The sequence below is a fragment of the Chiloscyllium plagiosum genome, chromosome 15 (assembly GCF_004010195.1).
Source record: "Chiloscyllium plagiosum isolate BGI_BamShark_2017 chromosome 15, ASM401019v2, whole genome shotgun sequence".
NCBI classification, from domain to species: Eukaryota; Metazoa; Chordata; class Chondrichthyes; order Orectolobiformes; family Hemiscylliidae; genus Chiloscyllium; species Chiloscyllium plagiosum.
The window spans coordinates 64,902,626-64,926,574 of record NC_057724.1 but is presented as its reverse complement, the minus strand read 5'-3'; the positions used below and the strand labels follow the sequence as shown (position 1 = coordinate 64,926,574).

The following is a 23,949-nucleotide window of genomic DNA, read 5'->3' as shown; positions in this document are numbered from 1 at the left end:
TTATAGAGGTTTACAAAATTATGAGTGGCATAGATAGGATAAATAGACAAAGTCTTTTTCCTGGGGTCGGGGAGTCCAGAACTAGAGGGCATAGGTTTAGGGTGAGAGGGGAAAGATATAAAAGAGACCTACAGGGCAACTTTTTCATGTAGAGGGTGGTACGTGTATGGAATGGGCTGCCAGAGGATGTGGTGGAGGCTGGTACAATTGCAACATTTAAGAGGCATTTGGATGGGTATATGAATAGGTAGAGTTTGGTGGGATATGGGTCGGGTGCTGGCAGGTGGGACTAGATTGGGTTGGGATATCTGGTCAGCATGGACGGGTCGGACCGAAGGGTCTGTTTCCATGCTGTACATCTCTATGACTCTATGACATGGAAGTCAGTAAGTTTACAGATGGTGCATTTTGGTGGTGTGATAAATAGTGAAGAGGAAAGCCTCAGACTAAAGGATCACATAGACCAGCTGGTCAGTGGGTTTGAACTGTGGCAAATAGAATTTAATCCTAAAAAGATTTCCATTGGCAGGAGTGACTAGGAGGACCCTATGGCAAGCCTTAAAGTAAAGGGAAGACCTGTTAGAATGTTGATAAGGAGAAATGTCTTTAGCCAGATAGTGGTGAATCTGTGGAATTCATTGCCACACTTGGCTGTGAAGGATAGGTCATTGAGTAGTTTTTTTTAAAAAAACTAGATAAGGTCTTGTACGCTAAGGGGATCAAAGGTTCCGGGGAGAAGGAAAGGAAAATGGGATTGAAAAACCCATCGGCCATGATTGAATAGCAGAGCAGACTTGATTGGCCGAATGCCCTAATTTCTGCTACTGTGCCTTATGGTCTTAAGTCTGAGGTGATGCCCCTTTGGAGGACCAACAAATCAAGGGAGTACACGTTGAATGGTTAGAATCTGAGAAGTACAGAGGATCAGAGGGACCTTGGTGTACATGTCCATACATCCCTGAATACAATTAGATAAGGTGATAAAGAGTACATGTGATATTTCCCTTTATTAGTCAAACATAAGCAGAAACAGAAATTGCTGGAGGAAGTCAGCAGGTCTGGCAGCATCTGTGGTGTGAATGCAGTGTTTATGTTCAAGTTCATGGACCAGTCTTCAGAACTGATAGTAGCTAGGAAAAGGTGGTATTTATGTGATAACAATGGCAATGGATTTGTGGGTGCAGGAGGGGCAGGAAGATGTGGTGGTGAGAAGGGGTGTGTGGATAGGTGGAGATGGAACCCGGAGAGAGAGTTAGGCAGACAAAGGAATAGGTGAAAAGCTGATAAATGGGGACAATGAGTTGGTGAAAATGGGTTGGCTGTACTGAAAGCAGATCATGTCATGACAGGTTGTAGGATAAAGGAAGTGTTCAGGCTTTTAAAATTATTGAACTTGATATTGAGTACTTAAGGCTGCAGCATTTCCAAGTGGAAGATAAGGTGCTGTTCTTCTAGCTTGTGCTTAGCTCCACTGGAGCACTGCAGCAGAACAGAGAAAGAAATGTTGGCCAGGGAGCACAGCGGTATGTTGAAGTGGCAGGCAACCAGAAGCTCGGGATCATTGGGTGTACTGCAGACTGAGTAAATGCATTGCATTTCATCTTCCCAGGATAGAGGAAACCATATTGTGAGCAGTGAATACAGTGAACTGGATTAAGTGAAGTGCAGGTAAATTGCTGCTTCATCTGGAATGTGTGTCTGGAGCCTTTGATTGTAAGGGGTAAAGAGGCTTGTGTTGCATCTTCTGCTTTTGTGTGGAAGGTGCTGAGAGTGGTGTTGGGAGTGGAGGAGGAATGGACCAGGATGTCTTGGAGAGAGTGGTTACTGAAAAACAATGACAAAGGAGGCGAGGGGAATATGGGTCTGCTTGGTGGCATTCCACTGGAGGTGGTGGAAATGGCAGCTTATGATCTTTGGATGTTGATACTGTTGTGGAAAATGAGGACTGGGGGGAGTCTGTAAGTGTTGTAATAGGGAAGACAAAGGTTAAACACAGGTAAAGACCCTATTAACCATGATGGTGTCCTTGGCTGAGAAAAACATTGGACATTTCTCAGCTCACCCTGTGGAAGGTAGCATCATCAGAACTGAGAGGCTGGAGATTGGAATGGAGTTATCGCAGGAAGCAGGGTGTGAGGATGTATAGTCTAGATAACTGTGTGTGTGTCAATTGGTTTGTCATGATTATCAATGGCTAGCCTGTCCCCATAAAGGGAACAGAGATGGACCAAGTGAAGGTGAGAGTGTGATGGGCATTGGAGGTGCAATTGATGAATCCTTCCAATTCCGAACAAGCGAGGGAAGCAGCACCGAGGATATAATTGATTTGTTGAAGAAAGAATTGTTGGGACTGACTCGAGTTGCCTTGGAACAAGGAATGTTCCACATATCCAACAAAGAGACAAGTATAACTGCTGCCCATTTGGGTACTCGTGGCCACACCTATGGTCTGAATAAAGTGAGAAGAAGTTGTTCAAATTGAAGATGTGCAGGTGGAGCGTGGTAGTTGTGAATGAGGGCAGTTCAGATCATCTTCCAAGAAGAAGTGAGAGCAAGTCCATTCTGATGAGGGATGGACGTTTAGAAAGATTGCCCATCCGTGGTGAAGAGGAGATGACTGATGCCTGCAAACTGGAAATTTTGAATCTGACAAAGCATCAGGTTTACAGACGTAAATGGGAAGGGACTAGACAAGGGGACAAAAAACTTGTTAGGAAGAAACAAGTTCAGTGGAGTAAGAAAGGTGGAAAGAATGGATCTGCCTCAGCAGAACTGTGTAGAATTTTGGAAGAAGGGAAAAGCAGGCAGTTCAGGATGGGGGAACTAAGAGCTAGGCAGTGGGGCAGTGGCAGATGAGAGAACTCCGTTCCATTCTCTGTTTTTGTCTCAATTGCATTTGTTCTGATGATGCCACCTTCTGCAAGGGGACCTCAGAAATATCCACCTTTTTCCTCAACCGAGGATTCCCTGACACCCTGGTTGATAGGCCATTGGCCGTGTCTGACCTGTTTCTCATCATTCTGTCCTCACACCTTCTCTCCCTGCCACAACACTGACAGGGTCCCTCTGGTCCTCACGCTTAATATCATCTATATCTGAAGGATCATAATCTGCTGTTTCTGACAACTTCTGCAGGATGCTATCCCCAGATCTACATCCCTCTACGTGCATTATCAGCATTTTGCAAGGACCATGCACTCCAGGACTCCTCTTCCATTCCCACTCCCCAAGGACCACTCCCTGAACCCTGAAGGCACCTTCCCATGCAATGTGAGAAGGTGCAACATTTGCCCCTTTACCTCATCACTATCCAAGTCTCCCAACACACCTTTCAGGTGAAGCAGTGATTTACCTGCTCTTCATTCAATCTCATCTGTATTTGCTACTCACAAATGTTGGGGAGAAGAAATGCAGACTGCATGATTGCTTTGCAGCACACCTACATTCTGTCCATAAAAATGACCCAAGCTTCCACTTGCCTGCTATTTCAACACATCACTCTGTTCCCTGGCCAACATTTCTATCTCAGGCCTGCTGTAGTGTTTAGTGAGGGTCAGTATGAGCTGGACGAACAGCAGCTCCTCTTCTGCTTGGGGATTGTGCAGCTTTCAGGATTCTATTAACTTCAATAATGTTACAGTCTGAACACCACCTTTCATGTTCTTTACCCATCTGGGGACCTGTTGTGACATGATCTCTTTCAACACAGCTAACTCATTGTCACCTACTCTTTGTCCCCATTATCAGCTTTTCTTCTTCCCTGGCATACTATCAACCATCCCTTTACTGTATCTTCCAAACATTCTTATTTTATTTCTCTCTTTGTGCTCTGTCTGTATCTATTTGCTCACCCCTTTCCCACCTTTTCTTGGCTACTACCAGTTCTGAAGAAGGGTCACTGAACTCAAAATGTTGACTCTGCTTTCTCTCCACAGATGCTGCCAGGCCTGCTAAGTTTTCTCGAGCAATTTCTGTTTTTGCCCGGTATTAACCTTGGGTCCTCGGTTCCATATTGTGAAGTTCCACTGCTGTTTGTTACCCTTTGTTTTAGATATCTATCTGATAGTCAACAAATGTTTCTTAAACCAAAAAAAAACTATGAATGATAACGTACACTCCTCCTAAAATCTGTCTCTTTTTCCCACATCGCAAGAATCTCCTCTCCTGGCATACAAATAGTCCAGAGCTGAAAATGTGTTGCTGGAAAAGCGCAGCAGGTCAGGCAGCATCCAGGGAACAGGAGAATCGATGTTTCGGGCATAAGCCCTTCTTCAGGAATATTCCTGAAGAAGGGCTTATGCCCGAAACGTCGATTCTCCTGTTCCCTGGATGCTGCCTGACCTGCTGCGCTTTTCCAGCAACACATTTTCAGCTCTGATCTCCAGCATCTGCAGTCCTCACTTTCTCCATATAAAGAGTCCACAAGAGTTCAGTGATCAATAGATTGGGTGGTCTGATGGCCTCATCAGCTGACTTTGACTTTGACTAGTATATTGAAACTGTCATTCATCAGGTTAGGATTTCAATGGCCCTTGCAATGCTAGGAAACAATGTTTGGCCAATTTCTGTAAATCACATGTTACAAACTGCCTTTTTTCAATGTCTTATTTGAGCTTTTAGACGTTGGTTTTTAACTTAAATATGCTCTTGCTGAAGGTTCAGTAATGGAACGTACATGTTTTCTATGCAGCAGCAGAGTATTTTGATTGTAATGTGAAAGCAATGCCGATCCTTGATTAGTTTGCTATCTTGATTACATTGAATCATGATAACTTAAGTACATGGAGATTATATTATGCTCTTGTAATTTAGTTACCTACTGAACTTCGTTATCCTCCCCATCTCGCTTAAAAAGTTCTCTCCAGATAGGGGTTGGAAAATGTCTGGAATGAACACATGCCAAGGTTTGACCTGTAGGTTTTGATTTTAAAATTACTGAGGCAATAATTCTCCATAGAGTACCTCTTGTGACCTTGCAGGCAAAGTTTGGAGAATATCTTTCCTGATTCTCTTGCTTTCCCTGTCCCAACCTCCTCCTAAAGTTTTCCAAATATTTTTCTCCATCTGTCTGTCTTTTTATTATAGAATCATGGAGGCCACTTCACCCATGTCTGTACCAGCTTCCACAAGAGCTGCCCAGGAAGTCCTAGTCTTCAGCCCTATCTCCCTAACTTCTAAATTCATCACTTTCAAATTATATATATCCAGCTCTCATTTGAAATCTTCTGAAACCTCCTACAGAATCTATGTCCACTACTCTCCCAGGCAGCACATTCCAAATCCTAACAACCCTCAGTAAAGATATTTCACCTCATCTCACTCCTAGCTCTCTTGCTGACAGTCTTGAACTTGTGACAATTGTGAAATTGTGACTGATATACTGATTGGTGGAAACAATATCTTTCTTTGCTCTATCAAAAATGTTCACCATTTCTGAACACATAAATAAGTTCATCCGTTAATCTTCTCTGTTCCCAAGGAGAATAAGCCCAATTTGTCTAATCATTCCATGTACCTAAAGTCCCTATCCCTGGTATCATTCAAGTAGATTTCCTTTCCACTCCCTCTAGGGATTTAACATATTTTTCTAAATAAGGAGCCTAAATATGCTCTGACCAATCATTTGTAGAGATCAGTATCACTTCCTTACTTTCATACTTTTTATTTCTACTTATAACCTCATGCTTCTATAAGCTTTCTTAACAACTGTTTCAACTTGCCTGGCCACCTTCAGAGAATTAAGCACATGAACTCAGAGGTACCTATGTTCCTTGGACTCACTCAAAGCATTGTCTGTGTTTCTTCTACCAAAGTGACTTTTCTATGACATTTCTCTGCATTAAAATCCATTTGCCAGGTGTCTGCCTATTTGGCCAACTTATTAATGATCCTCTGAAGTTGCTCAGCATTTTCCTCACAATTCAGTATCATCTCTAGCTTGGTATCATCTGCAAATTTAGAGATTTTTGCCCTCAACATCCATCTCCAAATCTTTTACATAAATCAGAAAAATCAAGGGTCCCAACACTGATCCTTGTGGAACACCACTTTTAACTTGTCTGCAATTTAAAGAATGCCCATCTTTACGCACTTTCTTTCCTATCTATCAATGGACTTCAAATCCTCACTGTCAAGTTCCAATCAATCCCAAACATTTCTAACTTGCTAACAACCTGCCATGTGGCACCATATTAAATACTTTGACTGCACAAATAAACAACATCCATAGCACCATCCTCATCCATTGCCTGTGTGTAACCGCATCAAAGAACTCAATGAAATTTCAGACATGACTTGCCGAGACAAAGTGGTGTTGACTGTCCAGTTTTAACTTATAGTTCTCAAAATGTATATTTATCTTATCCTATATTATGACATCAAGCTAAGAAGTCTATAGTTTCCTCAGTTATCCTTTTACTCCTTTCTTACTCATATTTGCAATCCTGTCATCTTTTGGGACTAATCCTGTGTTCAAGGAGGCCTGGAAAATTTCTGTCAATGGCTCAGTAATTTACTGCTTTACCCCTCTCAATCGAGGATGCATCTGGATCTGGATCTGGTGTGCTGCCAGCCCCTTTAGTATCACTTCTTTATCTGTCATTATACTGCTCAGTTGCTCACAATGCACACTTTTAATTGGGCCATTGTCACCATTTGCTAATTTGATAAAGACAGAAGCAAAGTACTCATTTAGTATCTCTGACATATCCTTTGATTGAGTGAGCAGCTTATTCTTTTGAGTCCTACTCTATCCTTCATTAACCTTCTACTGTTCGTATGTTTGAAGAACCTTTTACTTATTAATATGATGGATGACCCCACTCTTTGAAGACTGATTTTGGTGAGGGCCTCGTGAGAAAACATGGTTATTCTCTTTTCTGTCATTACATTTCTTTCCACCTGCACCCACCCAAGTGAGGAGACATTGTAGGTGAGTAGTGTTCCAATGCATCTCTGTCAATTGTTTCTCATCTCTTCTGTGTTGTAACTATTTCCCTCAAATTTTGTTTGCTTTCACAATTCGAATTTTCTTTGAAGTTGTCAAATTAGAAAATGAGGAAGACTGTCTTCTGGTTTATCCTGCCTCTTTCAGCTATGAGAAATTATAATGTTGTGGTTCTGTTCGCCGAGCTGGAAGTTTTTGTTGCAAACGTTTCGTCCCCTGGCTAGGCGACATCATCAGTGCTTGGGAGCCTCCTGCGAAACGCTTCTTTGATGTTTCCTCCGGTGTTTATAGTGGTCTGTCCCTGCCGCTTCCGGTTGTCAGTTTCAGTTGTCCGCTGTAGTGGTTGGTATATTGTGTCCAGGTCGATGTGTTTGTTGATGGAGTTTGTGGATGAATGCCATGCCTCTATGAATTCCCTGGCTGTTCTCTGTCTGGCTTGCCCTATGATAGTAGTGTTGTCCCAGTCGAATTCACACACGCAGACAACAAGCAACATGAATTCGACTGGGACAACACTACTATCATAGGGCAAGCCAGACAGAGAACAGCCAGGGAATTCCTAGAGGCATGGCATTCATCCACAAACTCCATCAACAAACACATCGACCTGGACCCAATATACCAACCACTACAGCGGACAGCTGAAACTGACAACCGGAAGCGGCAGGGACAGACCACTATAAACACCGGAGGAAACATCAAAGAAGCGCTTCGCAGGAGGCTCCCAAGCACTGATGATGTCGCCTAGCCAGGGGATGAAACGTTTGCAACAAAAACTTCCAGCTCGGCGAACAGAACCACAACAACGAGCACCTGAGCTACAAATCTTCGCACAAACTTTGAAGAAATTATAATGCCCAGAAATAAATTCCCTCTTTTATATTTGTGAGAATCAGGTTTTCACAAAAAAAATCTTTGAGAATCAGTTGGCTTAAATTAAAAATTTCCCCAAATTAATACATCCTTAAAGTACAAAAACAGAAATTGCTGGAAAAGCTCAGCAGGCCTGGCAGAACTGAGGAAGGATCACTCAACCCAAAACATTAACTCTGATTTCTCTCCTCAGATGCTTCCAAATTAGATTAGATTCTATTCCATACAGTGTTGAAACAGGCCCTTCGGCCCAACAAGTCCACACCGACCGTCTGAAGAACAACCCACCCAGACCCATTCCCCTACATGCAACCCCTGACTAATGTACCTAACACTATGAGCAATTTAGCATGGCCAATTAACCTAACCTGCACATTTTTGGACTGTGGGAGGAAACCGGAGCACCTGGAGGAAACCCATGCAGACACTGGGAGAACGTGCAAACTCCACACAGACAGTTGCCCGAGGCGGGAGTTGAACCCGGCTCCCTGGCGCTGTGAGGCAGCAGTGCTAACCACTGTGCCACTCGTAAAATTAATCAGACATTTTTGCACAAGTCAAGTTAAGAAACATGGCTTGTCTGGGATTTGAGCCTGGGACCTCTTGCAAGTCTGCGCAGTAGAACACCCTAAGCGAAAATCATACCCCTAGACCAACGAGCCAGATAGCAAATTGAATTCAAATTCCACCACACCCCATAGCTGGATTTGAACCCAGGCCCCTAGAACATTATTTTGGGTTTCTGACTTAATAGTCTAGTGATACTACCACTAGGCCATCGCCCCCCCCAATAGTTTAGCATGGCCAATTCACCTAACCTGCACATCTTTGGATTGTGGGAGGAAACCGGAGCACCCGGAGGAAACCCATGTAAACACTGGGAGAACGTACAAACTCCACACACAGTTGCCCAAGGCAGGAATTGAACCCAGGTCTCTGGCGCTGTGAGGCAACAATGCTACCCATTGAGTCACTGTGCCGCACCCAGCTTTTCCAGCAATTTCTGTTTTTGTCTCTGATTTACAACATCCAGAGTTCTTTCAGTTTTTGCATCCTTTTAAAGTATTTGCCTTGTGGTTTCAGATGCCTGCGTGTTTTGTTTTAAGTGGTATTTGTTGATCAGCTACTGCTTTTGATTTCCTCTTTTTCCCACCTCCTGTGCTGAAAACATCACCACAATCCAGACTGTGTTCAATGAAGTCATCATTAGCTGCACCCAAGTGTCGAACTTCAGTGTGTATTTCCACTAGACCCTCAGTTTCCATTAGAACCCCAAGCAATCCTGTTGCTCCCCCAGCTGCTAAGACGAATAGTGAAGCAACATCACAACGCAGATGTTCACTCCTGACCAGAAAAGGTCCAGCACAAGGTTGCTCAAAAAAGCCACAGCCTGAATTGGGGAAACAGACAGTTGCTACCAACAACTTGAAACCTCTTGAAAAACGAATGCTAAGACAACCAAGTGCCTCCATTGTCAAAAGTGGGCAATTCAGCACAGGCTCTTCCAGTCTAAATTCTACCCGAAAATTGGATACCAAATTCAAAGTGGATACACGGCCAAAAGAAAATTCTTTGAATGCAACATATTGTCTTCCAAGTTCTGACAGCAAATATAAAGGTCAAATTCCTTTAAAAACAAAAGATGTGGATGTGATAGTGCAACAAACCTTGCTTGACATTAATGTTTCTAAAAGTACCTCTGAACAGGAGCAAATACAATTAACCTGTTGCTCACTATCCATTATGGAATCAAGTAACTTGTCACACTTATTCACCAGTGCTATTGCAGAAGAATGTATACGTATAGCTACTAAGTTAAATGATAAAAGCGAGCTATGTCATCTCCATATAGTTGATGCAATAAATCCAGCTTCTGTGACTAATGTTTCCATGATAAATAATGAACTTATACCGTTGAACTGTTCAATTGCCTCCCCAGCAAAATTGCCACAAGATGGCACCACTTCAGAATTGCAAGAGGAAAACAGTATCAACTGTCAACAAATTCTCTCGGAAATGGAAACTGAAGATCCACCTGTTAAAACAAATGACTTTACTGAGGCTGGAGCTCTGCCCGTGTTCCCTTCTGAAAACTTGATCCAGTTAAATGAAACGATGTTGCAAAGTGACCTTAATGACTGGGAAGTTGGTGTACTTAAGCATGTTGTCTCTTCCAGTTATATGCAGAACAAGCTGCCCATTGTATTTAACTGTATGCTATCCTCATCTAAAGTAGAGCTAATCCAGTTGAATGAAACAATACCTGTGACAGATCATGTAAATGTAGCCCTTAATTTATCAAAGCATGAAAACCACATTAGAAATGACCAGAAGGTAACTAACTCATTTAATTGCACAGTGCAGTTAAATGGTACCACAATTGTGGATAATTTTAGAAATAGAACTTTTAACTTTCTATATGAAGATGATGAGGGATGTGACCTCAATGTAACTAGCTCCTTTCATTGCAAGATGCCTCCATCAACGAACGTAATGGTACCATTTCATTGCACTGTGACTGTGGATGACTGGAAAAATGCAATGTTTGCAGCAAAATATGAAGATAGTTTTGAGACAGCTAGCAAAGCCTATACTTTGTCTGGATGCAAGTTACTTCAATCAACAAACGACAAAGAGCAGTTACGTAGAATTGTAACTGTCTTTGACTGCAATGCTACATTTGATGCATCAAAGCATGATAACAGTTTGGAAAATGCCAATAAAATAACAAACTTGCCCCATTGCCAGGTGCCTCTATCACCAGGAGGCTCGAATGAAGTCAGACTGACATCTGAGAACTTTAAACTTGGGAGACAATGTGTTATGGATTATGGATCAATGTTAGACCAAGTGGAGACAGGTGGAAACAGTGGTAACTCAAATTTGATTCTGGATTTGGGGAAAGCGGATAGTTCTATAGGTATTGAAAAAAGATCAGTTGAAGCAAATGGAGGTGGTGATTGTGATTTCAGCTGTTCTGTAGGATTACGTAAAGGGGTTTATGGTTTAGAAAGAAGCCTACATTTAAGAAACTCCTCCCAACATGGAGAACAAATTACTTGTGAACAGACAGACGTGATTCATGACATAGTGAGTTCAGAATGGGCTCCCAACTATATTTCTACTCCATATATCAAAAGGAGGCGAAGTTTTCTAGAATATCAACAACTTGACCAATCTAACCTGGTTTCTTCCGCCATACTTCAGGATGACATGCATGTTGGAGCAGAAGAGTCCCTGGATGAACACAGAAGTTCTGGCACTGTTGCCATTGAAACTAGTAGTGGAAAAAATTCAAATGTACCAAGATCTGGACAGCAATTAAGGCAAGCCAAAATCAGAACTGAGAATTCCTTGAAATGTGTTGATCTCCCAGGAGCCAGGAGGAAAAGTGTTAGTCAAGTACGTAAATCTGGAATGCAAAAAGACATTATACCTCCTGTTCAAATCTGCAAAGTAGGTTGCTCTGTTGTGGACAGAGGAAGAAAGCCTTCAACGCAATCAGTTGGTGTTTCAAAGACGTGCCTTCCAAAACCTCATCAGGTTTCAAAAAAGCTGAGCAGTGGAATAGGGTCTGGGCAAACTGCAGGAAATAACAAGCTTTCATCATGCCACATTGGAGTCAATGCCAATGTAAGTTATATTTTTATAACCGTCTTATTTATTCTGCTTTCAATTGGAGGAAATTGTGTGTAATATGGTGGACAAACATTGCAGTGCTTTACTTGATGCAAGACTGGCTGGTCTCCTGTGAGCTCAGACTGATTTTCTTTTTCTCCCAACTGGAAATCTTAAGTATCTAGTTTTTGTGTTCTCCCAGACTTAGAAGTACTGACAGTTATTGATAATCATACAGCATGGAAACAATCCACGCTGACCATAATCCCAAACTAAATTAGTCCCACCTGCCTGCTCTTGGCCCATATTCCTCCAAACATTTCTTATTCATATATTTTTCTAAATATCTTTTTTTAAGTGTTGTAACTGTACCCACATCCACCACTTCCTCTGGAAGTGCATTCTACCCAAACCACTCTGTATAAAACAAAAAAAAATGCCCCTCCTGTCTTTTTAAAAAAAATTCTCCTCTCACCTTAAAAATATGCATCCTAGTCTTGAAATCCCCTGCCTAGGGAAAAGACAACTACCTTATCTACCTTACTTACCCATACACCTGATTTTATGAACCCCTATAAGGCCACTCCTTAACCGCCTATGCTCGAGTGAAAAATGTTCCAGCTTATCTAGCTTCTCCTTATAATTCAAACTCCCCATTCCTGGAAACATCCTGATAAATCTTTTTTGAACCCTATCTAACTTAATAATACCCTTCCTAAAACACAGTGACCAGGATTGGACGCAGATGACTGGTGAAATAGGAAGAAATGAACAGGAGTATTACATTCACCCTGTTGAGCCTACCCATCTATTCAAAATGCTCATGACTGAGCAAACATATCAATGACTTTTACCGATTGCTACCCCATAGCCCTGTATGCCATTGGTAATCGGACACCTTTCAATCTCTACCTTTAAACATGCTCCAAGATTGTACTTCCAAAGCCCTCTGTGATAGAGAGTTTGAAAGATTCATAACCCACTGAGTAAAATGCTTTCTCCTCATTGCGAACCTTAGAGGGATCTTGTTACTTTAAATTGTGCCCCCTGATTTGAAATTCCCCAACCAGGGGAAATGTCTTGCATTCATCAACCCTCTATATCTTTTTAAGTATATCATTTCAATGAGACCACCTCCCTGTCTTTAAAACTAAGAATACAAGCCCAGTTTACCCAATCAGTCTTCATCCCTCCCATCCTAGGAACAAATCTTGTGAACCTTCAAGAGTTCCTGAAACAATTACAGGGAGTGGTGAACTTGGCCTGGACAATCACAAAGGCCAACCTCCCATCTATAGAATCCATCTACCAGGCCCACTGTCCAGGAAAGGCCGCCAGCATTCTCAAAGATCCATCCCACCCTGGCAATGTTTTTCTACCGCCTCTACCATTGGGGAGAAGGTACAGAAGCCTGAACACACACACCAGCCGGTTTCGTAACAGTTTCTACCCTATTGTTAGAATACTGAATGGACTCAAACTCTTAACATTTGCCTGTACCTGTGTTTTTGTTTTTGCCACTGTTGACCTATTTATTTACTTGTCTATGCTACTTAACTATGTGATCTGCCTATATTGCTTGCAAGACAAAGCTTTTCACTGTGCCTTGGTACACGTGACAATAAATTCAATTCAATTCAATTCAATTCAATCCAATTCAGTAGCTTTGTTCTGATTTCCAGCATCTGCCATACTTTATAACTGTTCTTGCAAAACAGGCCATTTGTTCTTACAGGCTCCTTTATTATGTGAATTTTAATCTTTGGGATGGTCACCAATTGCCAGAAGTTGTATCCCATTTGCACAACTGCACTATCCTCTAATCTACTTTAGTATTCCATTTTTAACAAGTTGTTTGAATAGATATGACCCAGCATGATGTGCTGGTAGACCCTTTGTACGGTATCTCTGCTCTCATTGGAATGGTTGTTGCAATGAGAAAATCTTTGTTTATAAGTACTCTGCTCTCTTTCAGATGACTCCTAAAGCCAAATCTAATCAACCTTTGGCTAAAAGTATCTCAAAGATACCTGGACTAAACAAAAGGTCTTCACTGAACTTGTCAAAATTCATTGTGCAAGAAACAAAAGCAAATTTCAAACAGGCTTCTGCCTCTAGTAGAGGTAAATATGGCATGCTGAAAAAAGATGCGTTAACGCACAATGAAAGGGAAGGAGGCAATGAACACTTATGAGCTGCTAAGTACTTCATATTCTGTTTACACTTGCACCTGCAGCGTGTATTCTGGATTTTGAGGAGCCACCATTAAGGAACAATTTAATATCTCTGAACTTGTTTTGGATCACAAATATGCAAATTTTGATGTCATGTCATAATAGGTATTTATAATCTTATTCAGGTATATGTGTTTTTAACTTTAATTTTAAAATTGAATTTCAGCTTCATTTCATGGGAAATAATTGTTTTTGATTAATTTTTATTGCTCAATAATATGGTTGGTGACACATGACATTTTAAATTTGTCATCAACAATTCCAATTTTCTTTGTACTTTTTATCGACCATTCAACCTAAAATATTAATATTTATCCGATGGGATTTCAAAAAGCCCTTTAATTCCTACTTCTTACTGTTGCAAATTCTAAACTATTCAAAAGACATTTTTTCTGTATATGAGCCTGACCCTTTTATTGATATCTATATTCGAAGTCCCATCGTTGGACAGAAGGGTTCATCTAGCCCCTTGAGCCTGTCCCATCTTCAGTGATGCCATGGCTGACCTGTGACTTAACTCTCCATATACCTGCCTTTGCCTCGTGTTCCTTGTGCCTTTTTAGCTAACAAAACTATGAATCTAGATTCAGTTGCAGTTTGTCGAAAATTCCAAACCTTTCCTACCTTCTGTATAAAGGAGGTTCTTAATTTCACTTTTGATAACTCTAGTTCTAGTTCTAGTTTGCAAACTATCCCCAACCAGTAGAAATGTTTTCTTTCAATTTACCCAGTCCATTACCTTGACTTTGATCAAAATCATCTTTTTAACCTTGTGAATTCCAAGCAATATAATTCTCATTTGTGTGATCTCTCATCCAGCATGACACCAAGTCTTGGTTATTTTTGTGAATCTACACTGAATTCCATAAAGGCAGCTTATCCTCTTCTCTTTAAAACTGTGCTCAGTTCTCCAAGTTTTGATTAATAAGGGATTAGAATAGCTTCAAGCATGACTTCTGTTCCTCGTATATTTTTGTTGACTAAATATCATAGCTAACATTGACATTTTCTGATCTATGTACCTAAACTCCAAGTCTCTTTGAGTCTTTGCTGCATCTTGCTTCTCACCATTGCAAACTATCTGGACTACCTTCTTTAGACCAAAAGCAGATGTCCTCACGTTTTCCGATATTGAAAACCATTTGCAAGTAATTTTCCCCATTCACCTAGGTCCGTCTATTCATTTGTCCCCAAAGAAATCCAAGGCCGTTTGTATTTTTTTGCTTCTTGCATTGGCCTGCCATTTGCCTATTGGTTCCAATCTATTTGTGACACAACAGTGTAAACCCCTAATTTGAGGTCAAACTAACCCATGTGCTGAAGAAGGGTCACTTGATCCGTAACTTTAACTTTGATTTCTCTTCACAGATGCTGCCAGACCTAATGAGCTTTTCCAGCAATTTCTGTTTTTGTTTCTGATTTACAACATCTGCAGTTATTTCAGTTTTTATTTAACTTGTGCCATCTCCTGTTTGAGGAGGTAGGGTGTATGTTCAGTGTTGAAACTTTATTGCTGGAACAGCACAGCAGGTCAGGCAGCATCCAGGGAACAGGAGATTCGACGTTTCGGGCACAGGCCCTTCTTCAGGAATCATTCCTGAAGAAGGGCCTGTGCCCGAAACGTCGAATCTCCTGTTCCCTGGATGCTGCCTGACCTGCTGTGCTGTTCCAGCAATAAAGTTTCAACTTTGATCTCCAGCATCTGCAGACCTCACTTTCTCCTCCAGGGTGTATGTTCATCCAAACAACCAGTGTTTCTTGAACACACCAATATTTTAAGACAAAGTCTTGATGCAGAATATCGAATATTGTGATTTAACTTCAACTGATTGACCAGAAACAATCTGACTTATTTGTAATGTATTATTATAACTATTTGCATTGCCGTTCCTTTTTTAAATCCATTCTGTCAAAGCATACTGCTTTTTCTTATTACAGGAGACATCACTGCCAAATATCCAAGATGTGAGATGAAACCACGTTTGGGCAACTGTAAGCAGCAGATGGGGATGAAGGTGCGAGAAAGTCAAATGTCAGAACTAAAAGTCAAAATTAGCCATATGATAGTACATTAAGCTAAAAGTGGATTTTGGAACTAATGGCTGAGAAAGCAATTTTCTTTCCCCTCTCAATTTTTAAAAACACATTCAGTTTTTACTCATATAGAATGTACCAACTTCATTTATGCTGCAAAGTGGCCAATACAGTCATACAATACAGCACAGAAACAGACCCTTCAGTCCAACTCGTAAATGCTGACCAGATATCCTAAACTAATCTAGTCCCATTTGCCAGTAATTGGCCAATATCTCTCTTAAACCCTTCCAATTCATATACCTATCCAGATGCTTTTTAAATGTTGTAATTGTACCAACCTCCACCACTTCTTCTGGCAGCTCATTCCATACATGCATACACTCTGTGTGAAAACATTGCCCCTTAGATCCTGTTTAAATTTTTCCCCTCTCACCATAAACCTATGCCCTCTTATTCTAGACTCTCCCACCCCAGGGAAAAAACCTTGTCTACTTACCTATCAATGCCCCTCATGATTTCATAAACCTCTGATGGCTCTGATAGCCCCAGCCTAGTCAGCGTCTCCCTTTGCTCAAATCTTCCAAACCTGGCAACATCTTTTAAATCATTTCTGAGGTTGCCTTGTGCAGAATCACAATATGACTTTAGTCCCACTTTAACATGACAAATGTTGTAGCCAACACTGGAGACTCCAATGACCATGATAATGACTAGATGGTTTCTTTCCCTGAAGACTGAAGTTATAAAATTTAAAACTGATAAGTCTCTTCTTAATCTGTTTACTTTTTCAGTTCTGTATTCAGGATGACTAACTTTTCTGAGTAGATTACTGCAACTATTTAAGATTTTTCTATCCTGAGTGCACAAATATTAAAGCAGCAGTAAATAAAGTCAAAAGGTGGATAAAATTGTTTTAAAAAATGATCCATGCTTGAATTTAAGTAGTGTTAAGAACAATTCGAGATTATCTATCAGGCTGGTCCAAAATCCTGGAATTTATTCCTCAGAACATTGTGGGTCTACCTACAGACATGTATATTGCAGCAGTTCAAGACGACAACTCAACTCATCACCAGCTTCTGAAGGACAGGCAGGGACAGGCAATTAATGCTGGCCAGCCAGTGACTCTTAAAACTGAATTTCTTTAAAAAATGATCTTGTAACCACTAAAGAGACATAATTGCAAGAAATCAAAGCTGCAAACTAAATTTTCAGGGGTTTTCAATGACTAATGGGAAGCAAAGGATAATTGGGTAGTTTATTAGTGTAGATGGAATAAGTATGATACCAAGAGATGATTTAGAATTGGAGGATGTAGAATTCATATAGAGCTTAAAATGTACTGAGGAAGATGACCATGGTAGAATAAGTCTATTGGCCTCTAATACTTACTGTATGGTAGGACAGAGAATAAATTGGGTGATAATGAAGGAATGTAAAAAGAGGCAATATCTTATGGTTGACTTTAATCTTCATAAAGGTTGGGAAAGTCAAATTGGCAGAGATAGCCATAGGAAGAATTCATAGCACATTTGAAACCATTTCTTCAGATAATATGTAATGAATTGAACAAAGGATGAGATTATTTTAGATATGGTGATATGTAATGAGGTTAGTTTCATAAATAAACTCTTAATAAAAGATCACAGAAAGCTATGGTGAAAGCATAGTAGAATTTAGCATTCAGTTTCAGAGGGAGAAACTAGGTTGAAAATAACAGTGCTAAAATTAAGTAAGGTTAATTGCAAATGGTTGAGTGCAGAGCTAGCTAGTGTGAGCTGGGAAAGAAGTTTAGCAAAGATGGTTGGGAAACAATGGCAGATGCTGATAACAGAAATATATCCCACTGAGAAAGAAAGATTCTCGGAAGAGGATAAATTAACCAATGAAACTAAGGATAGCATCAAATTGAAAGAAAACGTACAAAGTGTCAAAAAAAAAAGGAAAGCCAGAGGATTGTGAAGGGTTGTTTCTGAAGAAAACTCAAATAAACTTTGAAGTAATACTAAGATGAACAGCACGGGCTTCTTTTAAACACATATAAAAAATGTGCAATGCAGCAAAAATAAGGAAACAATTTTTCAAAGTGTTTTAAAATCAAAACACCTTAAATTCTTTGTCAAAAATGGAAAATGACACACAAATTTTCAAATGGTAATAGATTCTCCACCATTATAAAGAAAGAAAAAGGCAGGAAAGAACATAGGGCCCCTAGTGAATGAGGCTTGAAAAAAATGATAATGGTAACGAGGAAATGGCAATGAAGCTGAATAAATTCTCTGCATCCATCTTCACTTCAGATATGACTAATAGCATTCCAAAAATACTAAATCAAGGGGCAAAGTTGGAGAGGAAATTTTAATATAATACTTTTTGCTAGAGATAAAATATTGGGAAAACATTTGGGGCTGAAGACCAATTTTATTCAAAATAGGAAGGAGACAAAAATGGTGAGTAAGTTGGCATAATACACGTTTTTGGAAAAATGTTAGTTTGTTATAAAGGATGCATTTAGAACATTTAGAAATGCATGACATAGAGTAATTGGGCAGAGTTAGCATGAAGAAGAAATCATGCCTGACAAATTTTATTAGAATTCTTTGGGAGATTACAAATGGGATAGATAAAGGGGAAGCAGTGGATGTAATGTAATAGATTTCCAGAAGGCATTTGACCGAGTACCTCACATTAGGCTGCTTAAGACAAGACCTCATAGTGTTGGAGGTAATATATTAGCATGGAGATAAGAATGGCTAAGTAATAAACACAGTTGGGAGAAGTGGGGGTTATTTTCAGTGCTGGAGCCCAGTTATTTACAATATGTATGAGTGACTTGGGTGGTAGAACTGAATGTACTTTGCCAAGTTTGCAGATGACAAATGGGTAGGAAGATAAGTGGTGAGGATGACCGAGTCTAGAGCAGGATTGAGACCAGTTAAATGAGGAGGTAAAAATGTGGCAGGTGGAATACTATGAGGGAAAATGTGATGTAATGCACTTTGGCAGAAACTATAGAGAATATTATTTAAATGGATAAAATCTATGAAAAGCTGTGGCATGGTCGGAGTTAGGGCCATGCTACATTAATCATGAAGAGTCAGCATCCAAATTTGGCAGGTAGCAGTAAATGGAATAATGGCCATTATTTCAAAGGGAATGATCTATAGTAGGGAGATCTTGCTAAAACCATATAAAGCACAAGATAGACTTCACCTAGAATACTGTGAACTGTTTTGTTTTCTTTATCTAGAAAGAATATGCTGGCATTGGAGCCAGTCAAGAGAATGTTCACTAGGTTGGTCTGGAGGGATTTTCAAAGAGGAGAGATAGAGTAGGTTGTTCTTATTCTCATCAAAGTTTAAAAATTGAGAGGTGACCATTATTGAAACTTGAAAAATTTGTAGTGGACTTGACAGGATGGATATGGAGAGGTTTATCTCCCTTGTGGGAGAATCTAGGACCAGAAGGCATAACCTGAGTCACTTCTTAAGTCCAACTGATACAAACCTAGCACAGTCAGACTTTCCTCACTACCCCTTCACCTTTCCTAGTTAGCTGTCTTTTCCAAATATCCTGTATTTTCTGGTGTCATTATGTAACCATTTCTCTCATGGCTATTAGTGCAAACTGAAATAAATAATCACCTGTTTATTTCAGATCCTGTGTGCATTCAGATAGAACTTTTTGTGTTTTGTTTGTTTTTTTTTATTATCTTGTAACCAGACTAAGACGAGCAATAACACTAATTACTAACACTAACAGTCCTCTCTAGTCTTTGCTTTATCACACCTTCCTGAATTTGATCCTCTTCCCTATACTATTTAGTTTAAAACCTGCTGTTTACCTAGTGATATAATTTGCAAGTACATCAGTCCCAGCATGGTTGGGGTATAGATTGTCCTAATGGTACAATCCCACTGTCTCAGAGATCATTATCTTTTGAAGTTCTGCTTACTTTGGTGCCTTGCTCCTCTTACTGACTCGACAGAATCTCTTTCTATATTCTACCTATGTCATTGTTACCTTTGTGAACTATGATGACTGGATCCTCTCCATCCTAAGATGATGCCCTGAATCCTGGCATCAGGCAGATATCACAGCTTTCTAGACATGTGCACGATCAGTCATCCTCACTATACTGTCCTCCACAACTATAACATTCCTTTTACTCCACATGAATCAATGGCTTCTTTTACCATGGTGCTATGGTGAGTCTGCTCATCTACCTTGCAGGCTTTGCTCTTATCCACACTGTCTAAGAGTACCTCAACAATTTGACAGTTGTGAAGTCTGAGGCTCTTCCTACAGTGTTCTCGTCTCTTTACCTACCTCACTCACGATCACATCCTCTGTCCCTTCATTGCTTAAAAAAACCACATGACCCTCTGAGATGTGACTGTTTTAGACAGATAGATCTACCCTTTTTATGTGTTGTGGAGTGTCTGCAGTTCAGCTTTCAGAAATCTTGATCAGGAATTCCTCTAACTGCTGAAACATTCTGCAGATGATTTGTCCTGGATTTCCTGAGCATCCAAATGCTCTGATATTCCACAGCTGCAACATACATTGTCCTATCATTGTTACTTGTGCTATTTGGTTAATCTACTTTCCATACTTAATTAACTAAGGATAATTCTTGTGTAGCAGAATTTACTGTGCTTTTTATTATTATTAATGAATTGTCGTAGTTGTGGGTATGTTCACCAAGCTGGGAAGTTGATTTGCAGATGTTTTGCCCCTATCTAGATGACATCTTCAGTGCTTTGGAGCCTCCTATGAAACACTTTTGTACTGTGAATTCTGGAATTTATTAAGTTCTGTTCCTGCTGCTTCCGGTTGTTCATGGTAGTGATTGGTATATTGTGTCTAGGTCTATATGCTTGTTGATGGCATCTGTGGATGAGTGCCATTATCATAGAAATTCTCTGGCTGTCCTCTGTTTGGTTTGTCCCTATGATTATTGTGTTGGCCCAGGCAAACAGACAACAAGATGGGAACCTACCAACAAGTGGGGTGGCACGTTGGCTCAGTGGTTAGCACTGCAGCCTTGCAGCATCAGGGTACCAGGTTCGATTCCAGCCTCGGGTGACTGTCTGTGTGGAGTTTGCACGTTCTTCCCGTGTCTGCATAGATTTTCTCCGGGTGCTCTAGTTTCCTCCCACAGTCCAAAGATGTGCCGGTCAGGCGAATTGGCCATGCTAAATTGTCCATAATTTTAGGTGCATTAGTCAGAGGGAAATGGGTCTGGGAGGTTACTCTTCTGAGAGTCAGTTGGGCCGAAGGGCCTGTTTCCACACTGTAGGGAGCCTTTTAAAAAAAAAAGGACTATGTACTCAAACTACTAGACCTGTGCTTGACAACACACTTAACACTCAACAACCAAATATATGAATAGATCAATGGAACACCTATGGGCTCACCCATCCCTGGGCTCATTGCAGGATTAGTGATGCAAAGACTGGAACAAACAGCCCTCCCACAAATCCAATCCAAACTCTGAATCAGATACGTGAACACCACTTTTGTTATTAAAAGAATAGAAATCAAGAGCACACACCAGATGATCAACCCTATGCCCACAGGGATCAGGTTTACAAGAGAGGAGGAAACCAACATTCAACTCCCATTCCTAGATATAATGGTAGAATGAATACAGAATGGTGAATGCACCACGTAAGTGTACAGGAAAACCACACACACACCAACCAGGTCCTGAACTAAAACAGCAACCACCCAAACACACACAAGAGAAACTGCATTAGAACCCTGTTCAAACGGACTATAACACACTGCAGGAGAAAGTGAGGTCTGCAGATGCTGGAGATCAGAGCTGAAAATGTGTTGCTGGAAAAGCACAGCAGGTCAGGCAGCATCCAGGGAACAGGAGAATCGACGTTTCGGGCATAAGCATTCCTGAAGAAGGGCTTATGCCCGAAACGTCGATTCTCCTGTTCCCTGGATGCTGCCTGACCTGCTGTGCTTTTCCAGCAACACATTTTCAGCCAAAACACACTGCAGCACTCCTGACCTATGAAGGGAAGAAGAACACCCCGACAGAGTATTTACCAAGAATCGATATCCCTGCAACTTCATCCGGAGGTGTCTACCAGACAAACAACCCAGCAACCCAACTCACTAGCCACGCTACCTTTTGTACAAAAAAAGTGTCTCAAATCTGACAGCCAGACCTCTCTGACCACTGGGATTCATGACCGCCCATAAACCGACAGCCATGCTCAGACACCACTTCACCAGGACAAAAGGTCTTATACCCATTATTGGCAAGACAAACGTAATTTACAAGATGCCATGCAAAGACTGCACGCAACACTATATAGGGAAAACAGGCAGACAACTTGCAACCCGCATCCACGAACATCAACTTGCCACTAAACACCATGAGCAACTGTACCTCACAGCCACACGCACAAATGACAAGGACTGCAAATTCAACTGGGACAACACAATGAAAATAGGACAAGCCAAATAGAGGACAGCTAGAGAATTTCTAGAAGCACGGACGACATCAACAAGTACATTGACCTAGACCCAATATACCGGCCAATACAATGAGCAACTGGAACTGGCAACCAGAAGCAGCAGGAACAGAACCAAATAAATTCCGGAAGACATAGTGTTTCACAGGAGGCTCCAAATCACTGAAGATGTCACTTTGACAGGAGACGAAATGTCTGCAAATCAACTTCCCAGCTTGGCAAACATACCCTCAACTGCAGCAACTGGCACCCAAGCCACAAATCTTGAGTCAAACCTTTAATTATTAATGAATGCTTTGTGTCCTCATCCAGAAAATACCTATCTCATCTTTCTTGTTGGCTGTCATGTCCAGTAACATTTCCACACTGAATATCATAAAATCTGGTTTTCTTATTTTTGCATTTGTGTAATTGTGTCATTTTATAATGTATTTAAATTGTGAAATGCATGACTTCCCTTATTCAAAATTCCTTTGTCTTTGCAGATTAAAACTACAGGTCTGGAAACCACATGTAGATCCAAGCAGGAACTTGAAGTGGGTAAGAGTTCATCGATTCATCTGAGATGTCTCCAGTGCTTTAGTAAAAGAGTCTTTGCTATTGTTTCAAATGGGTGTATATAGTCCTCTGTGTTTTATAGGAAAAGCCTTTCCTTTTTTAGGATTGACAAGGGAGAGATTTTCAAATCAACCTGTTCAGATATGCTATGATACATCTCTGGAGCAGATGGGACTTGAACCGAGTTCTCCTGGATCAGAGATAGGGACACTATAAAAATCTGGTTAGGATTGAAGAGCAGACCCAGTTCTAACAATCTTTACCTGTTTGATAGTTTTGGAATGATAGCTGAGTATACTTTGTGAACTTGAAGGTCCATTTGCAATCCAAGTAATCACTCTATTTTCCCTTTTTGGATATCATGATCTGTATTGTGACGTGGGCAACTCGCAGGTTTATTTCAGTGTTTGTGTTGAACTGGAACTTGGTGATGAGAAATAACACATCTTATTCTGTCATGGTGAATGCCTGTTTGCGTTGTCTGAAGTAAACTAGAAGTAAACTACAATAAAAGAGCCTCTCCAGGCAATAATTTAAACATGGCAATCATTCACTGCCTAACCCTTGAAAACAATCTATTTGTAGATGCATAAGGATCTATTCCCAACCTGATGAATACAAGTCTATGGTATTAAAATCTTTAGAGAAAGAAGTGTAATCTCTATGGCTTGAGGCTGATTCCTAAACTGTTTTTGTTGTTTCAGCCAAGCTTCGGAGAAAAAACAAAGAGTTGGAGGAGAAGATCACAATGTTGGAGCAGGAAAATGCTGCTCTTCGGCAGGGGAAAGAGAATCTTGTACCTGTTCCAGAAGAAGGATCCAATATCTAGTGCCTTATGCAGAAATGCCTGACCTTTGAAACATTTTAAGTTTAAAAGGATCTTGTCATGAATCTAACCAGCATTCACATAATATGAAATTGCTCTGACATCTTCAATTTGACTGAAGACAAGTAATTAACCAAATGTACTTTTGTGGACAGAAGTCCTAAATTGTCACCCAATTCTTGAACTTTGTAATCATGTTTAATTATGACCTTAGCATTGCTGGTTCTGAATCTTGCAGTATTAACTTTGAAAATCAAGATGCCTCAATATTTAATCTCGCTTTCCACTGACTTGCTTGCACTTTTCTATATGAATGTGTGTACATTGTACTTCTGTAAATTTTCTAAACAAATAAAATTT

The 23,949-nt window shown here is 40.5% G+C and overlaps 1 protein-coding gene across 3 annotated transcripts in view; it reads left to right on the top strand.

Annotated features, from left to right (window-relative positions):
- LOC122557394 overlaps positions 1 to 23,949 on the top strand; it is a 29,986-nt gene extending 6,037 nt beyond the window's left edge. The window contains exons 2-6 of one of the 3 annotated variants that reach the window (XM_043705058.1): positions 9,759 to 11,452; positions 13,413 to 13,560; positions 15,610 to 15,686; positions 22,691 to 22,741; positions 23,468 to 23,949. In XM_043705058.1, coding sequence (XP_043560993.1) covers positions 9,836 to 11,452; positions 13,413 to 13,560; positions 15,610 to 15,686; positions 22,691 to 22,741; positions 23,468 to 23,614 — 2,040 coding nt within the window. In that variant the 5' untranslated portion in view covers positions 9,759 to 9,835 and the 3' untranslated portion in view covers positions 23,615 to 23,949. Of the gene's footprint in view, positions 1 to 9,003; positions 11,453 to 13,412; positions 13,561 to 15,609; positions 15,687 to 22,690; positions 22,746 to 23,467 lie in introns of all 3 variants that reach the window. The other 2 variants (XM_043705056.1, XM_043705057.1) reach the window with 2 other exon arrangements.